At 40.1% G+C, this 27,425-nt stretch overlaps 1 protein-coding gene across 14 annotated transcripts in view; it reads right to left on the reverse strand.

Annotated features, from left to right (window-relative positions):
• The window catches only part of PPP1R12B (protein phosphatase 1 regulatory subunit 12B), a 268,308-nt gene that overhangs the window by 159,285 nt on the left and 81,598 nt on the right, over window positions 1–27,425 (reverse strand). For all 14 annotated transcript variants that reach the window (XR_010318760.1, XR_010318761.1, XM_003410228.4 and 11 more), the window contains exons 3-8: window positions 21,520–21,638; window positions 18,770–18,929; window positions 17,027–17,171; window positions 15,888–15,962; window positions 13,829–13,908; window positions 13,007–13,146 (exon numbers count right to left, since the gene is read on the reverse strand). Coding sequence is in view for 12 of the 14 variants with exons in the window: in XM_003410228.4 (XP_003410276.2) it covers window positions 13,007–13,146; window positions 13,829–13,908; window positions 15,888–15,962; window positions 17,027–17,171; window positions 18,770–18,929; window positions 21,520–21,638 (719 nt within the window). In the remaining 2 variants the exon portion in view is untranslated. The remainder of the gene's footprint in view (window positions 1–13,006; window positions 13,147–13,828; window positions 13,909–15,887; window positions 15,963–17,026; window positions 17,172–18,769; window positions 18,930–21,519; window positions 21,639–27,425) is intronic.

Genomic DNA, 27,425 nt, shown 5'->3' on the forward strand with positions numbered 1-27,425 from the left:
GGTTGGTTCAGATCAACAAGTGCTGTAGGAATTCAGAGAACAGGCAGATCCTCCTAAGGAGAGAATAAGGAAAGGTGCCATGGAGGAAGCTGGAAGATAAACAATGATCAGCAGGTGGAGGAAGAAGAGAGGGCATGACTCAGAAATCAAAATACATACATCTGTTGGCCAGTGAAGGGACAGGTCTAATTTAAAGTAACGGGCATTCTTTGGGTCACAATAGGAAACAGAGGTAGAAAGGATTACAAGGATATTGCAACTTAAGCTACAGAATTTTAGTAATTAAATCCACATAACATAAGCAGAAGTAGTCCATCTCGACAGGGTCATACAGCAGAAACTTTGTCTTGTTCACTGGTGTAGACCCAATGACCAGGATAGTGCCTGTACCTAATGGTGTGTGGGGGCATCCTGGTCTATGTACTTTGAAAACAGAGCCCCAAGAGTAACCCATCCATGAATTATGTGACAATTTTAAGCCACCTCCTAGCTGTGTAACACTGAACAAGTTACTTAACACATTTGAACCTCTATTTTTCTCACTGATTAATCAGGGATTTTAATTCTTGTCTTAAAAGAGTTGTAATGAAGATTAGAGATGATACTTCTGAATTGCATAACTCAATGTCCAACCATAAAAAAAAAAACCATAGTAAGTCCCTAATAAAGTGTTATTATTGTTAAAGTTATTATTTTTGTGGTTATTGTGAATACTCAAGGCATTCTTTAAAAATGTAAACTATCTATCCCCAGCACCTCACTAGCCCAGTGTGACAGTTTCTAACAGTGATAGCTCCCAGTGAATCATGCCTCCCTGAATCCATATCCTTGTACAGTGTCCTTTCATACTGACACTGGGTTTGACCATGTGACTTGTGATGCCACCGGGACATTAGCAAATGCATACAAACAGAGGCTTCAAAAGTGCCTGTGCACTGAGCCCCTGCCCTCTTTCAATACTTCTGGAATCCAGCTGCCATGTGAAGGAGTGGCGCTAGCCTGCTTGAAGATGAGACGCGTGGCCCACTTGCCCCTAACACCTTGGGCAACCATCAGAGAGGGGTCAGTAAGGCCATCCAGGACCAGCCAGCCCCTGGCTGACTTACCAACTGACCACAACCACATGAGTGAGCCCAGCTGCATCATGCAGAGCAGAGACAAACCATCCCACCTGAGCCCTTCCCAAATCACCAATCCATAGAATTGGGTGCATACACGTAGTTGTTTTAAACCACTGAGTTTTGGGACGGCTTGTTATTCACCAACAGGTAACTAATAACACCAAATGTTTAAGTCTAACAAAAAAAAAAAGGGAAAAAAATAGGATTCCAAATCAAACTGTTTATAAACCTTGTTGCCGTTGAGTGGATTCTAACTCATAGTGACCCTAGATGACAGAGTAGAAGTGCCCCATAGGGTTTCTAAGGAATACCTAGTGGATTCGAACTGCCGACCTTTTGGTTAGCAGCCATAGCACTTAAGCACTACACCACCAGGGTTTCCAAAGTGCTTATATTCACCTCAAAATATAATTAATATTATTTACTACAATATTTATCTTGAAGGTACATGAAAACTGTCATTTTATGGGGTTGTATCTGTAGATCTTTAACAACAGAATACATTCAACAAAAATTTTATGTGTCAGGCAGCATTTGGAAAGCTTTAGATATAATATACTCCCAACAGTCTTCCAAGATGTATTTATCGAAAGTACCTACCATGGTGAAAGCCCTGTGCTAGGCACTAAAGGAGAGAGAAGGACGAACAAAACACTTAATACATTCAAGTCCTTCAGAAGCTTGCTGGTCAGGGAACAACAGAGGTAAGACAGAACAGAAAAAACTCTCATACTAAGTTTGTTGCTGTTAGTTGCCATCGAGTAGATTCCTAATACTAATTAGTATGAGAGAAACATAATAAAAATAGTTCACACAAACAGCTATAGGAGTCAGAGGAAGGAGGAAAAACGTGTGGCTCCAAAAAGAAAGTTGATTTTAGCTGGGCTCTGAGACATGAGTAAAATACCAATTGGCAGAGAACTGCAGGAATGAGTAGAGAAGCTTGCTGGAACCATCTGGCTTCTGCCTACACCAGCCTACTGAAACTGCTCTCTCAAAGATTACTAGTGACTTCCTAATTGCTATATCATCTTTGATCTTTCCCTTCTCACTCCTGTCCTAGCTTCTCAGATGCAGAAATACGTATGTTTTCTCTCAACCTCTTTGACCACACCTTCCTTGCCTCCTTTACTGATGCCACTTCACTTTCTAAACACAGTATGTCCCAAGATTCTTTTTTGTACCTCTTTTCTCTACAATGGATGCTGACCAAAAGGCTGCTGGTTCAAGTCCACCCAGAGACACCTCGGAAGAAAGCCCTGGTGATATACTTCAAAAAAAATCAGCCACTGAAAATCCTATGGAGTACAGTTCTTCTCTGATATCCAAGGTCACCACGAGTCAAGGCTGACTCAATACTAACTGGTTTTCTTTTCCACAATCTCTCCCTTACAGATCGCATTCTTTCCCACAGCTTTCACTTCTTAGGCAGATAATTCCCCCACTTCACTCTGTCCCTACTACTCTGCGGGACCCCAGAGGTTGGGAGCAAGGCTGGGATCTCAGGCCTGCCATTTGTGGCTCTGAAGCCTAATTTACCTAACCTCCTACAGCATCAATTTCCCATTCTAAAAAGCGATGATAATACACCTTCTCCTCACTTATTGACTATCGTGTTATCTGGCATATCACAGTTATGACAATAGTAAGAAATCTACTATCCAACTATTTTGCACATTAACAATACGTCTGGCAGTAACGAATGCCAAGAAGTGAGGTGAGAGTAATGCTGGCTGTGATGGGTAAAGTAATGAGTCAACTTGGCAGGACCATGAATGATTCTCAGTAGTTTGGCAGATATGTAATGATGTAACTTGGCAGTTATGTAAGGGTGTAGTCATCCTTCATTTTGTGATCTAATGTGGTCATCCTCTATTTTTGCGTAACATTGATTTCACATAATGACCTGGTCTTTGGAACCTATGTCATTAAGTGAGGAGAGGGTATATATACTTCAGAGTGTGGTTGTGAGGATTAAATTAAAATGTTTAAGCATACTGCAAAGTAAAAAGCACCATCCAATATAAAGTTATTATAATCCCCCAAAATAGATATACTGTTTCTTACTAGTTGTTATGGATTAAATTGTACCCCCCCAAAGGCTAGGCCATGATTCCCAGTATTATGTAGTTGTCCTTCATTTTGTGATCTGATGTAATTTTCTCATGTGTTGTAAATCCTAACCTCTACAATGTTAATGAAGCAGGATTAGAGGCAATTATGTTAATGAGGCAGGACTCAATCTACAGGATTAGGTTGTATCTTTAGTCAATCTCTTTTGAGATATAAAAGAGAGAATCAAGCAGAGAGGAGAGGGACCTCATTACCACCAAGCAAGAAGGGCCAGGAGTGGAGCGCGTTCTTTGGACCCAGAGTCCCTGCACTGAGAAGCTCCTAAACCAGGGGAAGATTGATGAGAAGGACCTTTCCCCAGAGCCGACAGAGAGAGAAAGTCTTCCCCTGCAGCTGGCACTCTGAATTTGGACTTCTAGCTTCCTAAACTGTGAGAGAACAAATTTCTCTTTGTTAAAGCCATCTACTTGTGGTATTTCTGTTGCAGCAGAACTAGATAACTAAGATACCACTGACTGCATTTCTCTCTCTCCCATGACATGTATTTTATTCATCTATATAATCTATATAACCTTCCTATTTTCCTACTAGACACGTTCAACAAAAAAAAAAACATTTAATGAATGTGAATGTCTGTCATGTGCTAGGCATTGTGCTGAGACCTGGGAGTACGATGATAAGCCCAGAATTCCCAGCCAAAATGATGAGTGCTATAATAGATAAGCATGTGCTGTTGGAGAGACACAAATAGGGAGAGCAATTATCATGGGGTGAAGGACAATGAAGAGGGTCCGTTCCTTTTCAGCCTCCTGTATCAGGAAAACCTACAGAGACACTGCTTCAATCTGCTAGGTCCCTTAGTTTCTGACAGAAATCACTTAACAAGCTTTTCATGGACTGAAATTAATTCTAAGGCACAAATAAAGGCTCAGAGATAGGAAAGCTCAAGGCATGTTTGAAGAAATCAAGCAATCCAGTTTGGCTAATATATGTCCTTACCTATGTACAGCATTAGAAAGGTCAGCTGGAGCTAGATTATGACAGGCCTTGAAGGCCAGGCTATACTGTTTGAGATTTGCTTTGTATGCAAAGATGGACTGGGGGAGGTGGTCACAGAAGGCTTTTGAACAGAGGTGTAGCATAATCAAGAGAGTGCTGTGGGTGTTTTACTCTGAAAGCAATGTGGGGATGGGCTACAGGGAACAAGAGACCCGAGGGAAGGGGTATAAATCGCAAAGCAATTACAGTAGTCCGGGCAGCTCCCTCCCATTCTTCTGATACCTTGGTAGCTTAAAAAGTGAATTAGCATAAAACAAGTTCAGATATTAATTCCAGACGGCACTTGAAGCCTAGGACGTGTACCAATACCAACTGCCATCGAGTCAATTCTGACTCATGGCAACCCCAGGTGCGCCAGAGTAGGGTTTACGATGGCTGGTTTTTCTGAAGTAGACCACTAGGCCTTTCTTCTGAGGTGCCTCTGGGTGGACTTAGCCTCCAATCTTTTGGTTAGCAGCTGAGTGCGTTAAGTGCACCACCCAGGGATTCCCTAGGACATGTAAGTACTCAATAAATGTTAAATATGTCAAATAGGTGAACATTTATAAATTTTGATAGCTACTACCCTAGCATTTCTAGAGCAAATTGTGCCTGCTTAATAACAGATATCCAAATCTCAAAAAATACGGTCATCTCCTGTACTACAAACTTAGCTAGTGCCTGTCTTCTCATAGAACCAATGGTCTCTAGCTGCCCTGGGTGACATTCAATGAGCCTTAGAGATTGAATGAGACGTGAAGAGGGGCAGTATTCCCCCATAATTGAGAGAAATCGTGTCAACAAAGCCAGACCTCATCAGGAACGGGTGCCCAGACAACAGAGAGAACTAAGTATCTTTATTATGGATAGGCCAGCTATGGTGGAGCTCAGAGGACAACACAGACTCCATTATAAACTTAATGTGTGACCTTTTCTCCTCTAACTCAGTCTTCTAGCTAGAAACATTTCATCTTCTCATGGACTCAAATCTAGAGAGATAATATACCAGTGAACACAGGGCATGTGTACTGTAAAAGCTTATCATTAACTTCCAATTATCTGAGAGAACCATTCTGTTTGGCCGAACCCATATTCAGTATCTGTTTTCTCAGCGTTCGCCTAGCTATATACCAAAATCCATGGGCGACTTTAGAGCTTATTGGTCTAACCATGTTCAGCACCTCACTGAAGGAGCTCCTATCTTGCCATGTAATAGACTTTTTTTTTTTTTGAACATTTTATTGTGGTTTAGGTGAAAGTTTCAGAACAAATTACTTTCTCAATCAATTTATACATGGCTTCTTTTTTTACATTGGTTGCAAACCCCCAAACGTGTCAGCACTCTCCCCTTTCCTCCCTAGGTTCCCTGTGTCCATTCACCCAGCTTTCCTGCCTCTACCTTCCTTCTGAACTTTGCTTTTGGGCAAATGCTGCTGTTTAGGTCTCGTATACTTGATCGTTCTGAGGTGTACATTCCTCACTGGTATTAATGTTCACTATTGTATGGCTATAATGTGATCTCAGGGAGTGATTTCAGTTCCAGGTTGAAGGGTGCCAAAGGGCCATAATCTCAGGAGTTCCACCAGTCTCTGTCAGACCAGGAAGTTTGGTCTTAATTATGAGTTTGAATTTTGTTCTACATTTCTCTCCCACTCTGTCCATGACGTACTATTACGGTCCCAGTCAGAGCGGTTGATAGTGGTAGCTTGGCACCATCTAGTTCTTCTGGTGTCAGGCTAATGGAGGCCACGGCTCATGTGGCCTATTAGTCCTTTGGACTAATTGTTTCCCTGAGTCCTTGGTTTTCTTCACTCTTCTGTGCTACGGATGAGAAGAGACCAATTGTTGTATCTTAGACGGCCACTTGCAAGCTTTTAAGGCCCCAGTCACTACTCACCACGGTAGGATGCAGAACATTGTCTATATAGATTATGATAGGTCAATTGACCTAGATGTTCCCTGAGACTATGGTCCCTAGCCCTCAAGCCCAGTGTCTCAGTCCTGGCAGGTGTATGGTTACAACTAAGAAGTTTTCATGATGGTGTACCCTGTGTGCACTATTGCATACGTGGGTATATGAGCAGCATGTACACGTATATATGTGTGTGAATGTACTTCCACACACCCCTCCACCCCTGTTCAGCTTATATATCTACCTAAGTATCTTCCTGTACATTATTGTTTGTTATTATGTTGTTGCGGGATTGTTATACCGCTGTTGCCTTTTATTCTCACATACCTTTCCGTGTCTTCCTTTACCTTTATGATGTTGCATGACATCTCCCATACTATGTATTATCTCTCCCTTCACCAAAGTTAGTGTGTGTCTACTATCTAGTTAGTGGTTTTCCCTCCCACACCCTCCCACCCCTGGTAACTATCAAAGAATATTTCTGTCTGTGTGAAAGCCTTTCCTTGACTTTTTATAATAGTGGTCCCATACAATATTTGTCCTTTTGTGGTTGGCTTATTTCACTCAACATAATGTCCTACAAATTCATCCAAGTTGTGGGATGTTTTGAGGATTCACCGTTATTCTTTACCATTGCATATGTGTATGTACCACAGTTTGTCTATCCATTCATCCGTCGATGGGCACTTAGGCTGTTCCCATCTTTTTGCTATTGTGAACAACGCTTCAATGAACATGGGTGTGCGTATGTCTACATCCTTTGTCCATGTTTTAATTGGGTTGTTTGTCTTTTTGTCGTTGAGCTGTTGGAGTTTTCTGTACATTTCCCAGATTAGACCCTTGTCAGATATGTCAGAGCCAATTTTTTTCCCCAGTCTGTGGGTTCTCTGTTTACTCTTTTGGGAAAGTCTTTTGATGAGCATAAGTATTTGATTTTCAGGAGGTCCCAATCGTCTAGCTTATCTTCTGCTGTTTGTGCTTTTTTAGTTATGTTTGATAGTCCATTTATCCCATAAATTAGGGCTCCTAGGTTTGCAGCTATTTTTTCTTCTATGATCTTTATGGTTTTAGGTTTTACATTTAGGTCTTTGATGCATCTTCAGTTAGTTTTGTGTATGGTGTGAGGTACGGATCCTGTTTCATTTTTCTGCAAATGGATATCCAGTTTTGCCAGCTTCGTTTGTTAAAGAGACTATCTAGTCCCCATTTAATGGATTTTGACACTTTGTCAAAGACTAACTTTCCATAGGTGAATGGATTTATTTCCAGGTTCTCAATTCTGTTCCATTGGTCTGTCATCGTACCAGTACCAGGCTGTTTTGACTACTACAGCTGTATAGCTGGTTCTGAAATCAGGTAGTGTGAGGTCTCCCACCTTGTCCTGCTTCTTCAGTAATGTTTTACTAACCCAGGGCCTCTTTCTTTTCTATCTAAAGTTGATGATTGGATTTTCCATCTCGTTAAAGAATGTTGTCGGAATTTGGATTGGGATTGCACTATATCTATAGATTGCTTTGGGTAGAATTAACATTTTCACAATGTTGAGTCTTCCTACCCATGAGCACAGTATGTTTTCCCATTTATGTAGGTCTCTTTTGGTTTCTTGCAGTAGTGTTTTGTAGTTTTCTTTGTATAGGTTTATTCCCAAGTATTTTATCTTTTGGGGGCTATTGTAAATGGTACTGTTTTCCCAACTTCCTTTTTGGAGTTCTCTTGGTTGGTGTAGGGGAATTGACTGATTTTTGTATGTTAATCTTATATCCCACCACTTTGCTAAATCCTTCTATTAGTTCCAGTAGCTTTCTTGTGGAGTCTTTGGGATTTTCTACATATAGGATCATGTCGTTTGCAAACAGGGATAGTTTTACTTCTTCTTTACCAATTTGGATGCCTTTTATTTCCCTATCTTGCCCTATTGATCTAGTTAGGACTTCCAATACACTGTTGAATAAAAGTGGTGATAAGGGGCATCCTTGTCTAGTTCCTGTTCTCAAGGGGAATGCTTTCTCCCTTGAGAATAATGTGGCTGCTGGTTTTGTATATATGCCCTTAATTATGTTTAGGAATTTCCCTCCTATTTCTATTTTGCTGAGTTTTATCAAGAAAGGGGCATTGGACTTTATCAAATGCCATTTTTGCATCAAGTGAGATCATGTGATTCTTTTCCTCTGTTTTATTTATGTGGTATATTACACTGATTGATTTTCTGATGTTGAACCATTCTTACATACCTGGTATGAATCTCACTTGGCCATGATGCATTATTTTTTATATGCTTTTGAATTTTGTTGGTTAAGATTTTGTTGAGAATTTTTACATATATATTCATGAAGGATATTGGTTTACAATTTTCTTTTTTAGTGGTGTCTTTGCCTGGCTTTAGTACCAGGGTTTTGCTAGCTTCATAGAATGAATTTGGGGATATTCCTTCCTTTTTCGTGTTCTGGAATAGTTTGAGTAGGATTGGTGTCAACTCTTTTCTGAATGTTTGGTAAAATTCTCCAGTGAAGTCATATGGGCCGGGGCTTTTTTTATTGGGAGCTTTTTAATGATCTCTTCAATTTCTTCTTTTGTTATGGGTCTGTTTAAATTATTCACTTCAGTGTGAGTTAGTTTAGGTACATAGTGTGTTTCTAGAAATTTGTCCATTTCTTCTAGGTTTTCAAATTTGTTGGAGTACAGTTTTTCATAGTATTCTGTTATGGTCCTTCTTATCTCAGTCGGTTCTGTTGTACTGTTGTTCATCTCATTTGTTCTTTTGGTTATTTGCATCTTCTCATTTTCCTTTGTCAATTTGACCAGCATTTTATCTATTTTATTCATCTCAGAGAACCAACTTCTAGTCTTGTTGATTCTTTCTATTGTTTTTTCTGTTTTCTATTTCATTTATTTATGCTCTAATCTTTGTTATTTCCTTTTTTCTTGTGATTGTGGGCTTCTTTTGCTGCTCTTTTTCTATTTATTCAAGTTGTAGGATTAAACTATTGATTTTGGCCTGTTTTTCTTTTTTGATATGTGCATTTATACTATGAATTCTCTGAGCACTGCTTTTGCTGTGTCCTACAGGTTTTGGTATATTGTATTTTCATTCTCATTTGATTCTTAGAATTTTTTAATATCATTTTTTATTTCTTCTATTACCCAGTGATTTTTAAGCAAAAGTATTATTTAGTTTCCATGTATTTGATTTTTTCTCCTATTCTTCCTGCTATTGATTTCTAGTCTTATAGTATTGTGGTCAGAGAAGATGTGTATTGTTTCAATGTTTTTGAATTTATTGAGGCTTGCTTTGTGGTCTAAAATATGGTCTATTCTGGAGAATGATCCGTGTATGTTGAAGAAGAATGTATTCTGTGCTGCTTTTGGATGGGAATGTTCTGTATATGTCTATAAGGCCACGCTAGTTAATTGTGTTATTTAGATCTTCTGTATCTTTGTTTAGTTTCTATTTGTTTTGTCCTTCATTCAATGCAGTGCCCTACTATTATTGTGGAACTGTCAATTTCTCTTTTCAAGGCTGCTAAGAGTTTGTTGTACTTATTTTGGAGCATTGTCACTGGGTATGTAGATATTTATCACGGTTATGTCTTTTGGGTGGCTTGTTCCTTTAATCATTATATGATGCCCCTCCTTGTCTCTTTTGATAGATTTTGATTTAAAGTCTATTTTATCAGGGATTAATACTGTCACTCCTGCTTTTTTTTGCTGTTGTTACTGTTTGCATATTTTTTTCCATCCTTGATTTTTAACCCATTTATGTCTTTGTATCTAACATATTGATGAGTCACTTTTTTTTATCCATTCTGTCACTGTCTCTTGACCGGCGCATCTAAACCATTTATATTCAGTGTGATTATCGACAGCGATGAATTTACTGTTGTCATTTTGTTCTGCTTTTTGTTGTGGTGCTGATGTTTTCTCTGTTCCACTTAATTTTCTGTGCTGAGTTCTTTTTGTTTATGTATTTTCTTTTCATTTCCTCCATTGTTGCTGATTTTGTTTACAGAGTCTTTATGGTTTTCTTCTTCATTTTGGCAAGTAGGTTTATCAACTTTCTTTGTGGTTACATTGATGTTTCCCTTTATCTTTCTAAGTTTAAAACAGCCTGTTATTTCTTGATATTGTCATGACTTCCTTTCCATATGGAAGTTTTATGTCTACACCATTTATTCTCCTTTTTTGTTTTGAAGTTGTCATCCCTTACAGACTGACATCTCTGGTTTCAGTTCTGTAGCTTTAATTTACTTTTGAGATTTCTCTTATCTGGGTTGGCATCTTGGTGATGCCATCCTGTGGCTTACTCTCAGATTGCTGTCTGATGTTGTTGGTTCTCTATCTGAAGGACTCCCTTTAATACTTCTTGTGAGGATGGTCTGGTTTTTTAAAATTCCCTTAATTTCTGTTTATCTGAGAATGTCCTAATCTTGCCATCATATTTGAGAGACAGTTTTGCTGGGTATATGATTCTTGGCTGGTAATTCTTCTCTTTAGGGTTTTATATATGTCATCCTACTACCTTCTTGCCTACATGGTTTCTGCTGAGAAATCAATGCTTAGTCTTATTGGAGTCCCTTTGTAGGTTATATTTTGTTTTTCCCAAGTTGCTCTCAGAATTCTCTTTATCTCTGGACTTGGGGAGTTTGATTATGATATGTCTTGGTAACTTTCTTTTGGGATCTATCCTGTGTAGGCTTCGTTGAGCTTCTTGGATAAAAATCTTCTCATCTTTCATGATATTGGTGATGTTTTCTTCTAGCAGATCTTCAAAAATCCTCTGTGCTTTTTTTTTTTTTTCTGTCTCCTCTTCTGTGATTCCAATCACATGTAAATTATTCCTCTTCAGAGTGTCCCATATAACTCTTAGGCTTTCTTCATTTTTTATCATTCTTTTTTCTGATCGTTCCTCAAACAAACTGGTATCAAGGAATTTGTCCTCTGTTTTGCTAACTCTTTGTTCCATTGTTTCAACTCTACTTCTACATCCTTTGATTGAGTTACCTATTTCTGATATTTTATTGTTAATCTTCTGGATTTCTAGTTGCTGTTCCTGTATGATTTCTAATTGTCTATTCAATTTTCATTTTGTTCTTGTGTTGTTTTCCTGAATGCTAGGGTTTTGTCTGTGTTTTGCTTGATCTCTTTGAGAACTCTACATATAAGCTTTTTGAATTCCTTATCAGGCAGTTCCATTACCATCTCTTTCTCAGGAAGATTTTCTGCCCCTTTATTTTGGTCACTTGGTTGAGCCATCTTTTCTTGTTTATTTGTATGATTTGATATTGCCTGCTGCCTCTGAGGCATTAAGGTGTTATTTTATATATTTATGATTTTTGTTTTGCTTTGTTTTGATATATCAAAGCAGGCAGGTCAAGCATGCTTTGGTGATTGCTTGTCTGGCAGCACAAGGGCATTCTCTATCTTCCCCCAGTTGAGCAGTCAGTGGCGGGCAGGGATAGCCCACATCGCTGTTCACTGTATATGTGAGATGGCTGAGGGTGTGCAGGGCAGGCGCTAGCCAGCGGTACAGGAATGCTCATAGGTGTTTGCTGGGTGAGTGGGCAGTGGGCAAGGAGCAGGAAAGGTGGCCAGGGGGCATACAGGGGCTCTCCCCAGTGGGGGAGGGACAGGGCAGTCAGCCAGTGGGCACACAGGCAGTCTCCTTGACAGGGAAGGCGCAGGATGGTCAGCCAGGGTAGCACAGGTGCTCTCTCTGGTGGAACAGGGAAGGGGCAGTTGGTCAAGGGGCATGCAGGCACTCTTTCCAGTGGCAGAGGGGGAGGTAGTTGGACAGGGGTGAGCAGGCGTGCCCCACCAGTCAGGTACCACCACTGAGAGTCACCTTGTCTCCGGGTCCAGATTTCCTCCCTGCTCTGTGTACACTGGGATCCTTGAAGTTCTCATCCTCCTTCCCGTACCTTCCCTCCTTAGCTCTAGTTCTTATCCTGCTTACCTTGTTTCACTCCGGGTAAGTCTATGCAGTTTCTCTGTCTCCTGTTAGGAGTTTCACAATGTTGTCTTCCTGTGCTTCTCACCCAGGGTCACTGCTGGTTTTGTCTCAAAATGGCCCTGTTGTGCTGGACCAGCTGGCTGGGCACCTTCACTCCATATCTCTCCCCATTCACTGCTGCCATTCAGTTTCTTTTTCCAGTCAACATTTGATCTACTTCTACATCCTTTCACTTGATGCTTAAGGTTACAGGGCTGTCATTTGTATCTGTTACATTTAGTTTCTCAGGTCTTCGCTGTAGAGGGACAGCGTGGTGTGTCTGACTAGGCTGCCATCTTGAATTAGTCTCTTGCCATGTAATAAACTTAAGAAGCTCCATATGAATAAGTACATTATCTCTAACAGTCATAAAGGTAAATATGATTTTGTTCCTTCCTCAATCCGCTACTCAAGAACTAAAGGAGCTTCACGTAATGAGAAAAAAATAAATAAAATTCAGAATTCTGTTTAGGGAATCAGACAAACCTGAGAACAAACGCAAATTTTCACCAGTTAAAGGTACTTGACCAAAAGTGCCTCTGCAAGATCTCACCTTCTCTGCTTTTCAGCATACCGACTTTTGGAATTTGGTTCTCTACACCATCTACCAACCCGAGGCCAGGCTAGTTGGCTCCGTCACACAAGAATTCTTTGTGCACCTTATCATATGGCTACACAGGAACTGGTAAATATAGTCTAACATAGCTCGGAGCTCGTACAATCAAGTTTTCAGTAGCAACTTGATATCTCATCCTTGAAAACTAAATTTAAGGTCCTTTTTGGAGTGCTCTAAGGCATGGCTAGCTCTCTGACAAGCAGTAATCTCGTCATGCTATGGAAATGGAAGGATTTTTGCTACAAACATCTTCGCATTACCTGCCTCCTTCTCAGTTTCTGACTCAGAAGCTTCATCTTCACCTTCTTCCTCCTCTGAACTGGAGCTGCTGGATTCCTTGTTTTCTTCCTCCATTTCTTGGGACTTGGGTGTCTCTTCCTCATAGAGCATCTTCTCCTTGCTAAAATAAAGATGGCAATTTGAGTGAAATTCAGAAACAACAAACCATTTCTTAAGTTCACTGACAATCAAGTGTGAAAAGGAGAACGAGTCTATAAATCTTACGTAGGAGCAAGTAACAGAAATATATTCAAATCTTTCTTTACAGCTGTGTTCTTTGGAATCCTTGGTTTTCTGCAGACTGAGGTTTGGGTTTAGGTTTGACTTCAGAGTATGACTTAAGGCGATTTGGGTTGTCCAATCCACAGAAAAAAAGAGGGCTATGCATCTTGATGATGACGGGACAGGTAAATATTTAAAAAATGCATTTAATGAGTACTTATTATATGTCAGGAATCATGTTAGGCACTGGTCAGCAAAATGGACATGGTCCCTGAACTCACAGAACTTACAGTATAGTAAGGAGAGCACTTGAGTCTAAGATTCCCTAAGGTAGCAAAAAAGAAACGCTGCACACAGCCTCAACTAATTTCTAAGCTTAAAACACTTGCACCCATCCTCAGAGTTGACCCCATGTATCAATGCCACCTCCTTGCCCCTCAAGCATTCCCACATGTTTTAAGATCACTGGGCAAATTCCAAGTTTCCTTACTACAAGAATTCTCAAGCTAAGTATGTCACATACACATACACACTCACACATAGCCAAGCTCATCCCATTTCTCAAGCCCCAAATGTCTTACTTCTTAAAGAGTCCACTCTGCAACTTGCTGTTCAGGTCTGACTCAATGAGTTTATTCCGCGTCTCTTTTTCACTTCGAAGCTAGAAAATGAAAAAAACAGAGAGAAAAGGGAAGTTGACTGTTGGAAAAAAAAATCGGCAACAATGGGTAGAACTCAACTTGGTACTGTCAGTCTGAAGAAGACAGGACTAACAGCCAGCAGATGGGGGCACTGAGAATAAGAGAAAAACATCAGTTGGGTCTCCTTACAAGATAATGAGAGAGAAAAATCTTCGCCAAGGTAACAGAGAAAAAACATAGTCTTAGAACTTCAATAAAACTACCCCAATCAAACATCCTAACTCAATCTTTTAACAAAGGTTAGCTTCTGAAGCATAAAAAGTCAAAAGGAACTTTGAAAGAATTCGTCATGATCTATATGCTGAAATAAGTTGGCAATAGTTCTAAAGAAAAGACAGAATGGGAAATAAGTTCTTAGAAAAAACTGTATGGCATTTAGATGCATGCTATAGACAAAATGTATTTATATTCCTGAACCTCAAAGTGGAGCCCTGGTGGAGAGGTGGTTAAGAGCTACAGCTGCTAACCAAAAGGTTGACAGTTCAAATCCACCAGCTGTTCCTTGGAAACACTATGGGACACTTCTACTCTGCCCTATAGGGTTGCTATGAGTTAGAATCAACTCTACTGCATTTCCCAGATCCAGTCCCCAGAACCTCAAAGTTATAGAGGGGCAGAGATAAACACCACTCCCATTAGGGTAGAAATATTATTTAGTGAAGATGATATTTATATGTAAAAACCTAACTATGCTGGGTAAAGGATACAAGAGAACTCTCTGTACTATTTTTGCAACTTCTATGTGAGTCTAAAAATTATTTAAGGATAAAAAGTTAAAAAAAAAAAAAGGAATCTATGCAAAGTATACATCTTGTATTAGAAGGGCTGTTTTGCTAAACAATAGCACTGGTACTGTATCTGGAGAGTCCCGTCTGTCCTATCTTTAGTGATCCTGGTTGCTCATAAGTTGTTACTGCCTGAACATTGCGTGTGTGATCTTCCCACTGAGCCTTGAAGTACAGGCATTTTCGCTTCACCAGTCCAGATATGATGCTGAACACACATGAGGTTAGATATGGTTGATCTGTCCCATCACTGAGCTATATAGTTCTCCCACCCAAAGCTGCTCTAAGTTTCCCACATTTACCCTGAGTATCATTTCACATGCCCTGACACACAACACATGCAAAACGAAAAAAGAAAGACAGTGATTTTTCTCTGTCACACCCTGTAAAAACAGGGAATTCTCAAGCCTCTAATGTCATTCATCTTTATTCTCCTTGCCCAGATTACTCATCCTCCTTGGGGTAGAAAATGTCAGTTATTCACTGTCCATCTGTATATTGGGTGGGTTTCCCATTCTGTAGTCTCTACACGTCCTGTACGGCACTAAGCAGAAGGGCACACACAAACAAACAATAACAGATTCAGAATGAGGAGAAGGAGGAGGAGGAAAGCAGAATTCTGGATGCTTAATGAATCTGTAATAAGTATAAATCACTGACCAAGTACTGTCCAATACAAATGATAGCTTTGGTTTTGTGTGTCTGTATATTTTTAAAAAAGGAATGTATTCTTCTCTCTAATCAATGTATGTACTTTAAATAAATATACCCTTTTAATCAATAAGAAATAAAAGCTATATGGTATCCTCTACTCTGGTAGCCCTTGTTTAGAAAAAACTCTGATTTGAACACATCGTAATCATTTTCTAGAACTCAAGTGTAATTATTAGTTAGTTAGGTGTTTTTTTCTTTTAACCTTTAGCTGTGCGAAGGCTACCTTACCATGAGTAAACTTTAATAGCAATGGTTTCTGGGGCATTTCTTCTAACAGACTGTTGGTTGTCCCTGAGGGGAAAAATTATCATCTCTGGAATGCAGATATGTCCATTTCAGTTCTCGGCAGGGGCATACATAACTAATAAGGCAAACGGTTAAGATCCCCGAGTGGATTGCAAGCTGTTCCAAAAGCCTTAAAAGCATCATCGGCGACTCACCACATTCTGCTTCTTCTGGAGCATCTCCAAGTGCTCCACAAGACCCTCATCAGCCACATCAAATGGGGTCTGGCCCTGGCAGAGAAAAAAGGGGCACCATGACTGATAGAAAACAAGCAGCAGTCAAGTAGCTATACTTTATCAGGTAAGTATGTTCACTGTCTGCTTTGATTCTAGCGGTAGCTGCTTCTCTGACTAATCTACCCTACTGGATGACAATGCCTTCATCTACCACAGAGGTAACATAACGAGAAAGAGCAAATCCTTTAAATATAGAGTTCCATATTCTACAAAACAGTGTTGAAGAAATCACCACACCATTTTTAACGTTTATTAAGTCTTGGCAAATAATCAATTGAAATCTTTGCTTGCACTTGCTCTAAAATGGTCTTAATTGTTATGATAAATTCAATAAGGAGCTCTTAAAAGAAGGAGGTCCACAGTTCTGCGCACTGAAGACTAAGTCATCATGATCATCTCCTTTAAGGGAAAGAAGGGCAGAGACGGTGGTCATCTCTTTTAGGAAACATCACCACAATTAAGAAGCCCAACCCATAGTCTGAGGATGAAACTTAGGATCAGGAGAAATGTGAGGCAGATAAGAACACTGACTAATTAAAAGGTTACATCTCTAGATTCCTAGAAAATCAGTAGGCCATGGAGTTCCAGGGCTTCCAAGTTGCTTGAAATGAGACTATTTTCAGCCAAACTCAAGGATCTTTGGCATTAAAATGTTTTCTAATGACTCAATATGAATAGAGCTCGGCTGTTAAGTTTCTGAATTAAAAAGTAAAATAAAGTGTTTCACATTTCACTATAGACAATGGCCGTAGGCTCTTCTGAAACTCATTTTTGCATGGGCAAAACATTTGGCAAATATCTTTTTTTTTTTCCTGTTTTTTGTTTTAAACGCTTCAACATAAATAGAATCAGAAGGCTAGGCCAGTGGAGTTTTATTTCACATAGTAAACATATCTCTTTTGATAACTGGGGAAGCCAAAGGGATACAGCACCATTGCTATCAGTGAAGTACATTTCCCCAGGGCAGTTAGGCTGGACAATTAACAGACTTTAAACCTTTTGTTCTGAAGACCCAGTCACCAATCTCTTTGCCCTTTTGGAGAGTCAGGCTCACTAACCAGTTTGTTCCTGATATCCATGTCACAGAGTGCTTCTGCCAGGATGGAGCAAGCCTCCTTCACTCCCCAGTGTGCAGCAGCATGAAGGGGGGTCCAGCCATCATGATCCTGAACATTGAGTTCATAGCCAGCCTGAATTAAAAGTCTAAGAAGAAAACCCCAGATAAGACATTTATCTCCTCTATATTACAGCTTTCTGCCAAATAAACCATTACTCAATTGATATTTCAGATTTTGGCACTGAATCACAGGGGGCCTGTAATTATTTCTGCCCTCTAAGGCATAGCTCAATGGCACTGGGTTTTTTGTAAGGCATAGCTCAGGTTTCATAGCTACTACTGTAAGGACCAATCATAGATGATATTTACCAACCTTCTCCAAAAGGTCACCTGATATTTCCTACACACATCCATGTTACACCATAAAAGTGCATGGAAAGATGAGTGTCCTTGATACCTGAGATTAACCAAAGCCTAATTCAATTGACCAAATCACACAATTCTATTACAAGTTGCATTTTCCATTTTCTAGTGCAGGGAAGAAGTAACATACAAAACGAGAACTCAAATCCCTTCAAGGTACTTTACCAAGTAGTTTTCTAGTACACCATATGTTTATTGTAGACTCTCATACCTCCCATTCTGCAAAAGGATCTGTGAGGGGTTTTTGCTAACTATAAAGCTATAGTCTAACTTGTATGCATGGAGGAGGAAGATGATGACTCCTGAAAGCACAAATTGTACTGGGCTGGTTGAGGCTACCTACACTGTGGGCCTCCAGACACTTTCCAAGAATTGAGCAGAATGTGAACATCATTCTCAGGCAGAAACGGAGTACCAACATGCTGCCACACCTACCGGAAACCCCACAGTTGGTGGAATATAAAGCATTGGAAGAGTCCAAATAGAACTCTAAATACAATGCTTTTAGGAACCTGTGTTATTTAGGAAAGCCCGTCAGCATCAAGCACCAAGAGCTACATAAAGCATGTATGGACATAAGGAAAAATGGAACAGGTAGAGCTAACCCACTGCCGTTGAGTTGATTCTGACTCACAGTGACCTTATAGGACAGAGTAGAACTGCCCCATAGAGTTTCCAAGGCTGTAAATCTTTACAGAAGCAGGCTGCCACATCTTTCTCCTATGGAACAACTGGTGGGTTCGAACTACTGACCTTTCAGTCAGCGGCCAAGACCTTAACCACTGTACCACCAGGGCCCCCTTACAGGTAGAGTAAAAAAAAAAAAAAAATTTTTTTTTTTTTTTTGAGTAGTAGAGTCTAAATCCCTCATAAATTTGACTATCTACCCAAGCTAGAGATTGAACATTCAGGGTTTGTATAATTAACCTAATGAGCCCAAAGAAATTATCTAAGTCCAAAGAGGACCAAAATGATCACAAGTTTGTCCTGTATTACAAGTCACAAAACTAGGAGGTCACAAGAATATTAACGATAAATCATAGAGCTGAAAGAGGTCTTGTAAGGTCGCCTTCTAGGCCAGTGTACTTCAACTCCGTTTCACATCATACATGTCAGTGAGAAGCTAGAAGGATGGTAGGAGGGAATGGGACAATCCATAGATGAATACCAGCAAAATGGGAGAAGACTTTAAGATCAGAGAGGAAACCAGCAAAAAAGGGAGCACACCAGAGCTGAGAATTGAATTCATCCCCTGCTTCCAAAAACCCAACTCAACTTTGCCCAGTCAAACAAACTTCTGATTGATGTAAATGGACAATACCTGAGAACCTCGGAGTAGCCCTTGGCAGCGGCCACATGGAGGGCTGTGGCCCCTGAGCGGGCCTGCCTCACATCCTCTATTTTCCCACTGTTGAGCCACTGGCGGGCATCCTGCAACATTTGTTGTTCTTCTTCTTTTCTTGACTGCTCTAGGTCAACTCCTGCAGAAACCAGACACCACATAGCCAGCATTACTGAAGGTCCACTTAAGTCTGGCAGGATATTTTACTTAGATTCAAAACACACCATAAATATAACCACAAACAACAGTTTAGTCATCAAGTTGTGTATTCATCAAGTTCCTCTTCACTATACACACATTGGTGGTCTTACCAGAGTTAAATCATGGGGTTAAATATCATGCAACTGCAGGTCCATTAGGGGAACATGTCTAAAATTGTTTTCAGGAGAACACTATGACCACAGGGGACACAATTTTTACATTATAATATTTGTACAGCGCAACAACGGCTCCTAATAACAACTACTACTTCTCAAAGTCCTTTTGCATGTTATACTATTTTATTTTAATCCTTTCGATGTAAACATAATAAATATTACTATCCCCACTTAACAGATGAGGAAATAAACATAGAAAGGTTAAATGTCTCGCTCAAAGCCACAAAACACATTTGTGGTGAGCTGGCACTAGAACTCTGATGCTCCTGGGTCCTTGTCTGCTGTTTTCCACTCACTACATCGTAAGACTGGGATCAAAAATCTTTATTTCAGGTATGATACACCTTTAAAAACAAACCACCTCTATCGTTGATTTACATACGTGAGGAAATACACTGATTAGAGTTATACAATTCCAGAGCGTGTGAGTCCCACACCAACACCCGTGCAGCTAATATGCCGGTAGGAAGGTAATATGCAGTAAAAACCAGCTTCCTGCTACAGGAATTAGATTTTGTTTCCCTTAGAAACATTATAGAGAAATCCCAGAGGTTTCTCTCTTTAGCGAACAACTCTCCAACATCTGTACTGGTGAAGGGGAGGAGGGTGGATATTCGCCATTACATAAAATAATGAAATGTCCCAAATACAAACCTATTCATTCAAAGAGTTGTACACCCATTAGCAGCCTTTACCTGTGCTTGGCCAGCTCCCTTCCAGCACACTTCTCAGATGAGAACATATGACCTGCCTAAGAACTGTCTGTCTGATTTGGGGAGATGGATGGGATGAAGGGGTAAGTGACTTAGAATAAGCCAGAAATCCACATACCATGAAGAGTTAACAGTGCTGCACAGTTAAGTGTACATATGAATAAACTCTTCCAATAGAATATGCTCCTTAACTGAAAAGAGTCAGCAATCAAAATAGAAAAAGTGGTTCACTAAATAAAAGCTATTTTTAAAAACCCAGTTTGTTTTAAAAAAAATTAGTTGTAAAGCAAGTCTTGGGAGGTAAGATCGAACGGAAATGGATGGTAAGCTCAGCATAAAATTCTTCAATAGCGCACAAAAACTATTCATGAGAAGGTAGCAGAAAAAAGCCCCAGAACACCATTATTTTAAGGCAGGGATCGGCACACTTTCTACAAAGGTACTAAGTGTTTTCAACTTTGTAGGCCATTGGGTCTGTTATTACTTCTCGACTCTGCTATTATAGTACCATGGACAATATGTAAACAAAATGGGCATGGCTAGCTTTGCCCCAGCCCATTCTGAAGGATCGTATCAGGAAAGGTCACTGGAGCTAAGTCCTTTGGGCTAAACTGCAGATTGTGGTGTTAAGGCAGTTGAGCTGCTGTTGTTGTGTGCTGTGGAGTTGTTCAGACTCGTAATGACCCTATAGAACAGAGCAGAACTGCCGCATAGGGTTTCCAAGGAGTGGCTGATGGATTCAAACTTCTGACCTTTTGGTTAGCAGCTGAGCTCGTAACCACTGCGCCTAAAAACCACTACAAATCATGTCTACAGAGCTCTACGATGGTATCACCACATACTGCCTAAGACCCGTTCTCCCTGTGATATTTACGACATTTTTAAATTAAAGGAACTGAGACCTCTAGTTTTCATGATTAGCTTGGTTAAAAATAATTTCAGAGGGTGCAATAAATATCTTTTTTTTTTTTTAGTTGTTTTTAGGTAAAAGTTTACAGCTCAAGTTAATTTCTCATACAAAAATTTATACACGTATTGTTATGTGACCCTAGTTGCAATCTCTATGTGTGACAGCACACTCCCCCTTTCCACCCCGGGTTTACTGTGTCCATTCAACCAGCTCCTGTCCCTTTCTGCCTTCTCATCCTGCCTCCAGACAGGAGCTGCCCATTTAGTCTCATATATCTACTTGAACTAAGAAGCACACTCTTTAAGAGCATTATTTTATATATCTTTAGCAGCACTCTCAACTCTCAGCAGGAGAAAAGATACAAAACAATAAGCCAAATTTAGTCAATTTTATGTAGCATCTCAGCCTTTCTTTGGACTTTACAATTTACAGCAAAACCTAAGACGATGTACACACAGTAAGAAAAGTTCCCCATCATTGCAATCCGCATCATCAAAGAATGGCCAGGTCACTCCTAACTAAAGGATGGTATACAACCTCAGCATAGCGAAAAACAAGGAATGATCAGTCATTCCTCTGGCATTTTGCCAATAGCTGAGTGTGAGTTATTTAGAGGATACATGATGCTGGTAATTGAAGACTAATACACAGCAAAAGGTTTTTTTTTTTTTTTTTAAATAAGGGGCAGTGTTTGAGACTCTCCCGGCCCCCTCCAATCCCCTAAGTTACCTTGCTTCTTCACTTGCTCCAGGAGAAGATCCTTCATGGCTGGCTCTTCTGCAAGGTCAGAAGGGACTTCACCTTCACTATTCACAATACCCACACTGGCTCCGTGGTTAATGAAATATCTGTGCAGATAAGACCCAGGACCAATATTATCTCTGTTAGTTTAAGATCAATTTATACTCATGCTTCTGGTGTTTGATGCAGAGCAAGGCCTCTGTTTGGGGGTTTTAAATATGGAATACCTCAGATAAGGTATTCTGTTATTAACTTTTAAGTCCATTAGCCTTCAGTAGTTAGGACTGGAGACTTCTCCATTTCCTGGCAAGAACAGCATCAACAAATGGGATTTCTTTCACATTCATATTCCTAAGCCCTGCTCTCTCATCCCCAGTGGATATCAAGAGACTTTTAAATACCATAACAAAGGCAAGAGGCCCTTAAAACTCACCCATCATCTCCAAGGTCCAAACACAGGTTTCCGAAAGGACTTACTGCCCTTATAACACTGGGAATAAAACAGAGAACCCAGAAACTATGCAAAGAAGAAATTCTCATCAAGACTTTCCCAGTGCCACACTGGGGTTTATCTTAAGTACTGTCATAGGTATGAAAATAGGAGAATAAAGCATGCATTAAAATTTGCATGAATCCACCTAAATTTCGTCTCCACAAAACTCTCCTTTCAACCGCCATCTATGTGAAATCTTGCACACTCTAAGAGAAAACTAAATTACTGAGGAAGAAACATTAAAATGCTAAATAGTTATATTCTATATCCAAATAAAATACCTGATCCTGAAGAAAAAAGTCTGATCATTTCAATAACTTACATGGGCCCTTTTTGATTTTCAAACTGCTTTTACATAAAATTATAGCATGAGACAACTTTAAAAAGCAGGCAATATGGGTATTATCCCCATCTTAAGAAAGCGAGGCTTCTACATGTTAAGTAATTTCCTTGAAATCACACAGCTGGCAAATGGCAGAGGTTATAGTACCAGTCTTTTGACTTCAAGTCTAGTTCATCTTTTCACTAAACAAGCTACCTGTGGGCCAGTGAGAAACCCAATAATCCTAGAGCCCTATCAAATACTCAGAAGTCTTAAAAAGGAAAAGAAAAGCTATTCAAATTAGACTTCAATCCATTCAACAATTCAATAAACACTTATTGGTCCCCTACTATGTTCAAGGTACTGATACTTTAGACACCGTAGGAGATAAAACAAGGGGAGCCCTCAATGAGATGAGCCAGCACAACAGCTGCAACAACAGACTCAGACCTACCAACAACCATGAAGATGGTGCAGGACTGGGCAATGTTTCACTCTGTTACACACAAGGTTGCCATCGGTTGGAGCCTACTCACGAGCAACTAACAAAAACAGGATGAAAAAAAAGATAATATATACCACTGTATTCAAGGAGCTGGCAGATGAGAAAAAATTCAATAAGCATTGGAATAAAACAAAAAAAACCAAACCCACTGCCATCAAGTCAGTTCCTACTCATAGTGACCCTGAAGGGCAGAGCAGAACTGCCCCATAGGGTTTCCAAGGACCGGCTGGTAGATTTGAACCACCGACTTTAACCACTCTTTAACCACTATACCGCCAGAGCCCCATGGATTGGAATAAGAACATGTTTTTGCTTTCTCAGTGCCCAATAATGCCTAGTACCTGATCTAATAGGGCCTCAATAATGTTTGTTAATTTATGGATCAATTCTACACTTAAAAAACTCAAAAGCATTCACAGTTCATTCAGTTTTCACTCATCTCCCTCCTGCACTCCCCATCTCAGAGGAAGACACACTTTATTCAATTCCAAGGCTAACTTCCCTTATTTGGACTCTTAATCCAATCAAGTACCAGTCCTTTCTTCAGTTTCACATATTGAATAACTCCTCTCTTCTGGTTCCTCTCCCTCAGGCCAAAGGAATATTTAATTACACTTCCCCCACCACGAAAAGTCAAAATGCACATAATTTACGGTTGTTAGTTGCTGTCAAGTAGGCCCCTGACTTATGGCAACCCCACACACAATGGAATGAAACACTGTCTGGTCTGCATCATTCCCACAATCAGTTGTAGATCCGACCATTATGATTTATAAGGTTTCTTTATGAATCAAAATCGACTCGACAGCAATGGGTTTTTTTTAGGGTTTTTGGGACTCAATAACCGTTTGTTGGATTGAATTGTACCCTACACTCTAACCAAACAGAGTCAGTTACTATTCCCAAACACAACCCACTGGCACTGAGTTCTCTTCCATACTTCAAGTGGTTTCCTCAAACTGGATAAAACACCCTCCTTCCTCTTTTCCCTTGTAGAAATCTTTCACGTTCCCTTCAAAAGACTTTGATGCAGACTTTTGACTCAGACTTCATGAAGCCTTTGCCTGTTCCCACCAACTGAATTTTGTCTCTCCTTCCTTTAATCCTCTCCCTCACCCTAAGCACTAACCTCTGTCATGATATACCCATGCCCTGACGCATCCACCCTATCAGGCTGAAAGCTATGTGAGGGCAGCAATTGTGTCCTCCATCACCATGGAACCTGACACATTATCTTTTCTCCGGGTACTCCATAAATAGTACTTGAGTTAAATGAAAAGGCTTAACCTCTCTCCTCCACGTGTCTGTCAGTTTGTCATACTGTGGCGGCTTGCATGTTGCTATGATACTGGAAGCTTTGCCAGCTGTGTGGATCATAACAAATTATGGATAACACTGTGAAGAACGGGAATTCCAGAACACTTAACTGTGCTCACGAGGATCCTGTACTTAGGCCAAGAGGCAATTGTTCGAACAAAACAAGGGTATGCTGTGTGGTTTAAAGTTAAGAAAGGCGTGCATCAGGGTTGTATCCTTTCACCATACTTGTTCATTGTGTATGATGAGGAAATAATCTAAAAAGCTGGACTATATGAAGAACGGGGCATCAGGACTGAAGGAAGACTCATTAACAACCTGCGTTATGCAGATGACACAACCTCGCTTGCTGAAAGTGAAGAGGATTTGAAGCACTTACTGATGAAGATCAAAGACCAGAGTCTTCAGTATGGATTACACCTCAACATAGAGAAAACAAAAATCCTTACAACTGGACCAATAAGCAACATCATGATAAACAGAGAAAAGACTGAAGTTGTCAAGAATTTCATTTCACTTGGATCCAGTCATCACCCATCGAAGCAGTGGTTGAGAAATCAAAAGATGTGTTCCATTGGGCAAATCTGCTGCAAAAGATCTCTTTAAAGTGTTAAAAAGCAAAGATGTCACTTTAAGGACTAAGGTGCGCCCGACCCGAGCCATGATGTTTTCAATTGCCTCATATGTATGTGAAAGCTGGACAATGAATAAGAAAGACCAAAGAAGAACTGACACTTTTGAATTATGGTGTTGGTGAAGAGTAGTGAATATACCATGGACTGCCAGAAGAACAACCAAGTCTGTCTAGGAAGTATAGCCAGAGTGCTCCTTGGAAGTGAGGATGGCTAGATTTCATCTCGTATACTTTGAACATGTTATTAGGAGGAACCAGTCCCTGGAGGACATTATGGTTGGTAGAGTAGAGGATCAGCAAAAAAGAGGAAGACCCTCAAGAAGATGGACTGACACAGTGGCTGTAACAATGGCTCAAGCATAATAACGACTGCGAGGATGGCGTAGGACCTGCTAGTGTTTTGTTCTGTTGTACATGAGGTTGCTATGAGTTGGAACCAACTTGATGGCACCTAACAACAACAATAACCACTCTGCTCTGACATCTACTCTGTCCCTTACTGCATCAAGTGCAACGTCACTTGGTTATACAGGCCCCAGCTTTTCCCTTTTCCAACATGTTTTTAGACTTTCATCTCTAGAAAGTAATCTGGCTCTCCAAGAATCAGAAAAATCATTGTTAAGTAAGACTACCTTCCTAAACCATTTTAAGGAAAAACTCCTTTAGTTTTATACTTTTACCCAAATAAGAATAAACGTCAGCCTATGATGTATGTCTACCTCTGAGAATCCTTATAGTTGCTCAGAGGTTCAGAAACACTCATTAGCTCAATAAATATGCCCCTTAGATATAAAGCCTTCCTATCTTCCCTAACTCATCACTGATAATAAGGTCTTTTTGGTACTATACTACAGGAGGAAGAAAGAAAATGAAATGTATTCAAGTACTCAGAATAAATTGGCATCCCAATAAACTACAGAACCAGACTAAATGCTATACCCTTGAGTCAATCTGCTGCTTCTAAATGAAATACTTACCGGTAATAAAAATGTAAAACATCCACCTAGCTAACATTGAGCTTCAACTCAAAATAAAATGAGGAAGAAATGTTCTGAATCCCTCTTTTTTAATATATTACTAAACTGAGTTCAAATATGAGACAAAAAAGGTCACCATGGAACGTGAAATCAAATGCACTCGGATTCTTCCTGGAAGGTCAGTTTGCCTTTTATTCATTTCCACTCCCTTAGAACTTAGGGAAACCCTGGTGGCATAGCAGTTAAGTGCTACGGCTGCTCACCAAATGGTCAGCAGCTTTCTTTGGAAACTCTGTGGGGCAGTTCTACTCTACCTTATAGGGTCACTATGAGTTGGACTCGATGGCAAGGGGTCTGGTTTTTTTTTTTTTTTTTTTTTTGGTTAGAAGTTAGAGTTCCTAATGATTCTGGAAATAAAAGTGCAAAGTTTGAGATCTTTAAGATAAAAGAAGAAAATGACAAGATAACCAGGAGCTGATGCTACCTAAACTGTTGTTTGTTGGCCCTAGGGGAATCCTATATAAATGAATAATATACACAATGGGGTTTTTTTCCATTGTATAAAAAGTAATCTTAGATACTGCAGATAAATAATGACAGTAAAGTAAAAACCTATCTAATAATGACAGGCATAATGAAAAATAAAGAAGGTCATTCCTACCACCATCCCACCCCTGTAAAGGATTCTGGTCTATATTATATCTCCCCTGGTCAGAAGCCCTGGTGATGCAGTGGTTAAGAGCTACAGCTGCTAACCAAAAGTTTGGCAGTTCAAACCCATCACCTGTTCCTTGGAAACCCTATGGGGAAGTTCTACTCTGTCCTATTGGTTCACTATGAGTTGGAATCAACTCAACACCAAGAGGTTTGGTCAGACTTACACACGTCCAGTTAGTCATAATTTATAAGCAGAAGTAGTATCTCTCACTCAAGGTAATACTTACTTGGGCAAAAGACTGGAAAGTTGTGGTTAAGGTCGTGTGTCAACTTGGCTGGGCCATGATTCTCAATGGTTGGCAGTCATAAGATATTGTGATCACATCCATGATGAGATTTGATATAATGTGATCACTTCCATGATAGGATCTGCTATGAGTAGTCAATCAGTTGAAAGGGAGTTTACTTGAGCCTGTGGCCTGCATCAAATATGAGTGCACGTTTTGGCAAGGCTCATGGGCTTTTGCTCATTCTGGATCCTACAGCTGGCTCCTGTTCATCAGACCTTTGGTTCTTGGGACTTGAGCTAGCAGCTTATCTGCCATCTTGCCTGCGGATCTTGGGACTTGTTGATCTTCGCAGTTTGTGAGCAAGAGCCCTGCTCTCTGACCTGCAGATCTTGGGTTCGCCAGCCCCTGTAGCTATGTGAATCAGGAGAAGCCTCTATTCTGACCCAGACTTGGGATGTTCCAGTCTCTACAACCAGGCGAGCCATTTCCTTGATATAATTCTCTCTATATATATACTTATATGCTTTACTGGTTTTGCTTCTCTAGAGAACCCAGACATAAGTTCTGAACTCATTTCCAAAGGAACTGTGTGTTCATCCATAAAGAAGAATCAAAGAAGCCACTGAGCGTTTACAATCATTCTCTGTACTCAGCTTCACAAAGGGAGAGAAAAAAGGAACTCCGTGGATAATGCCAACA

This window comes from Loxodonta africana, chromosome 20 (genome assembly GCF_030014295.1).
Source record: "Loxodonta africana isolate mLoxAfr1 chromosome 20, mLoxAfr1.hap2, whole genome shotgun sequence".
In the NCBI taxonomy this organism is placed as follows: Eukaryota; Metazoa; Chordata; class Mammalia; order Proboscidea; family Elephantidae; genus Loxodonta; species Loxodonta africana.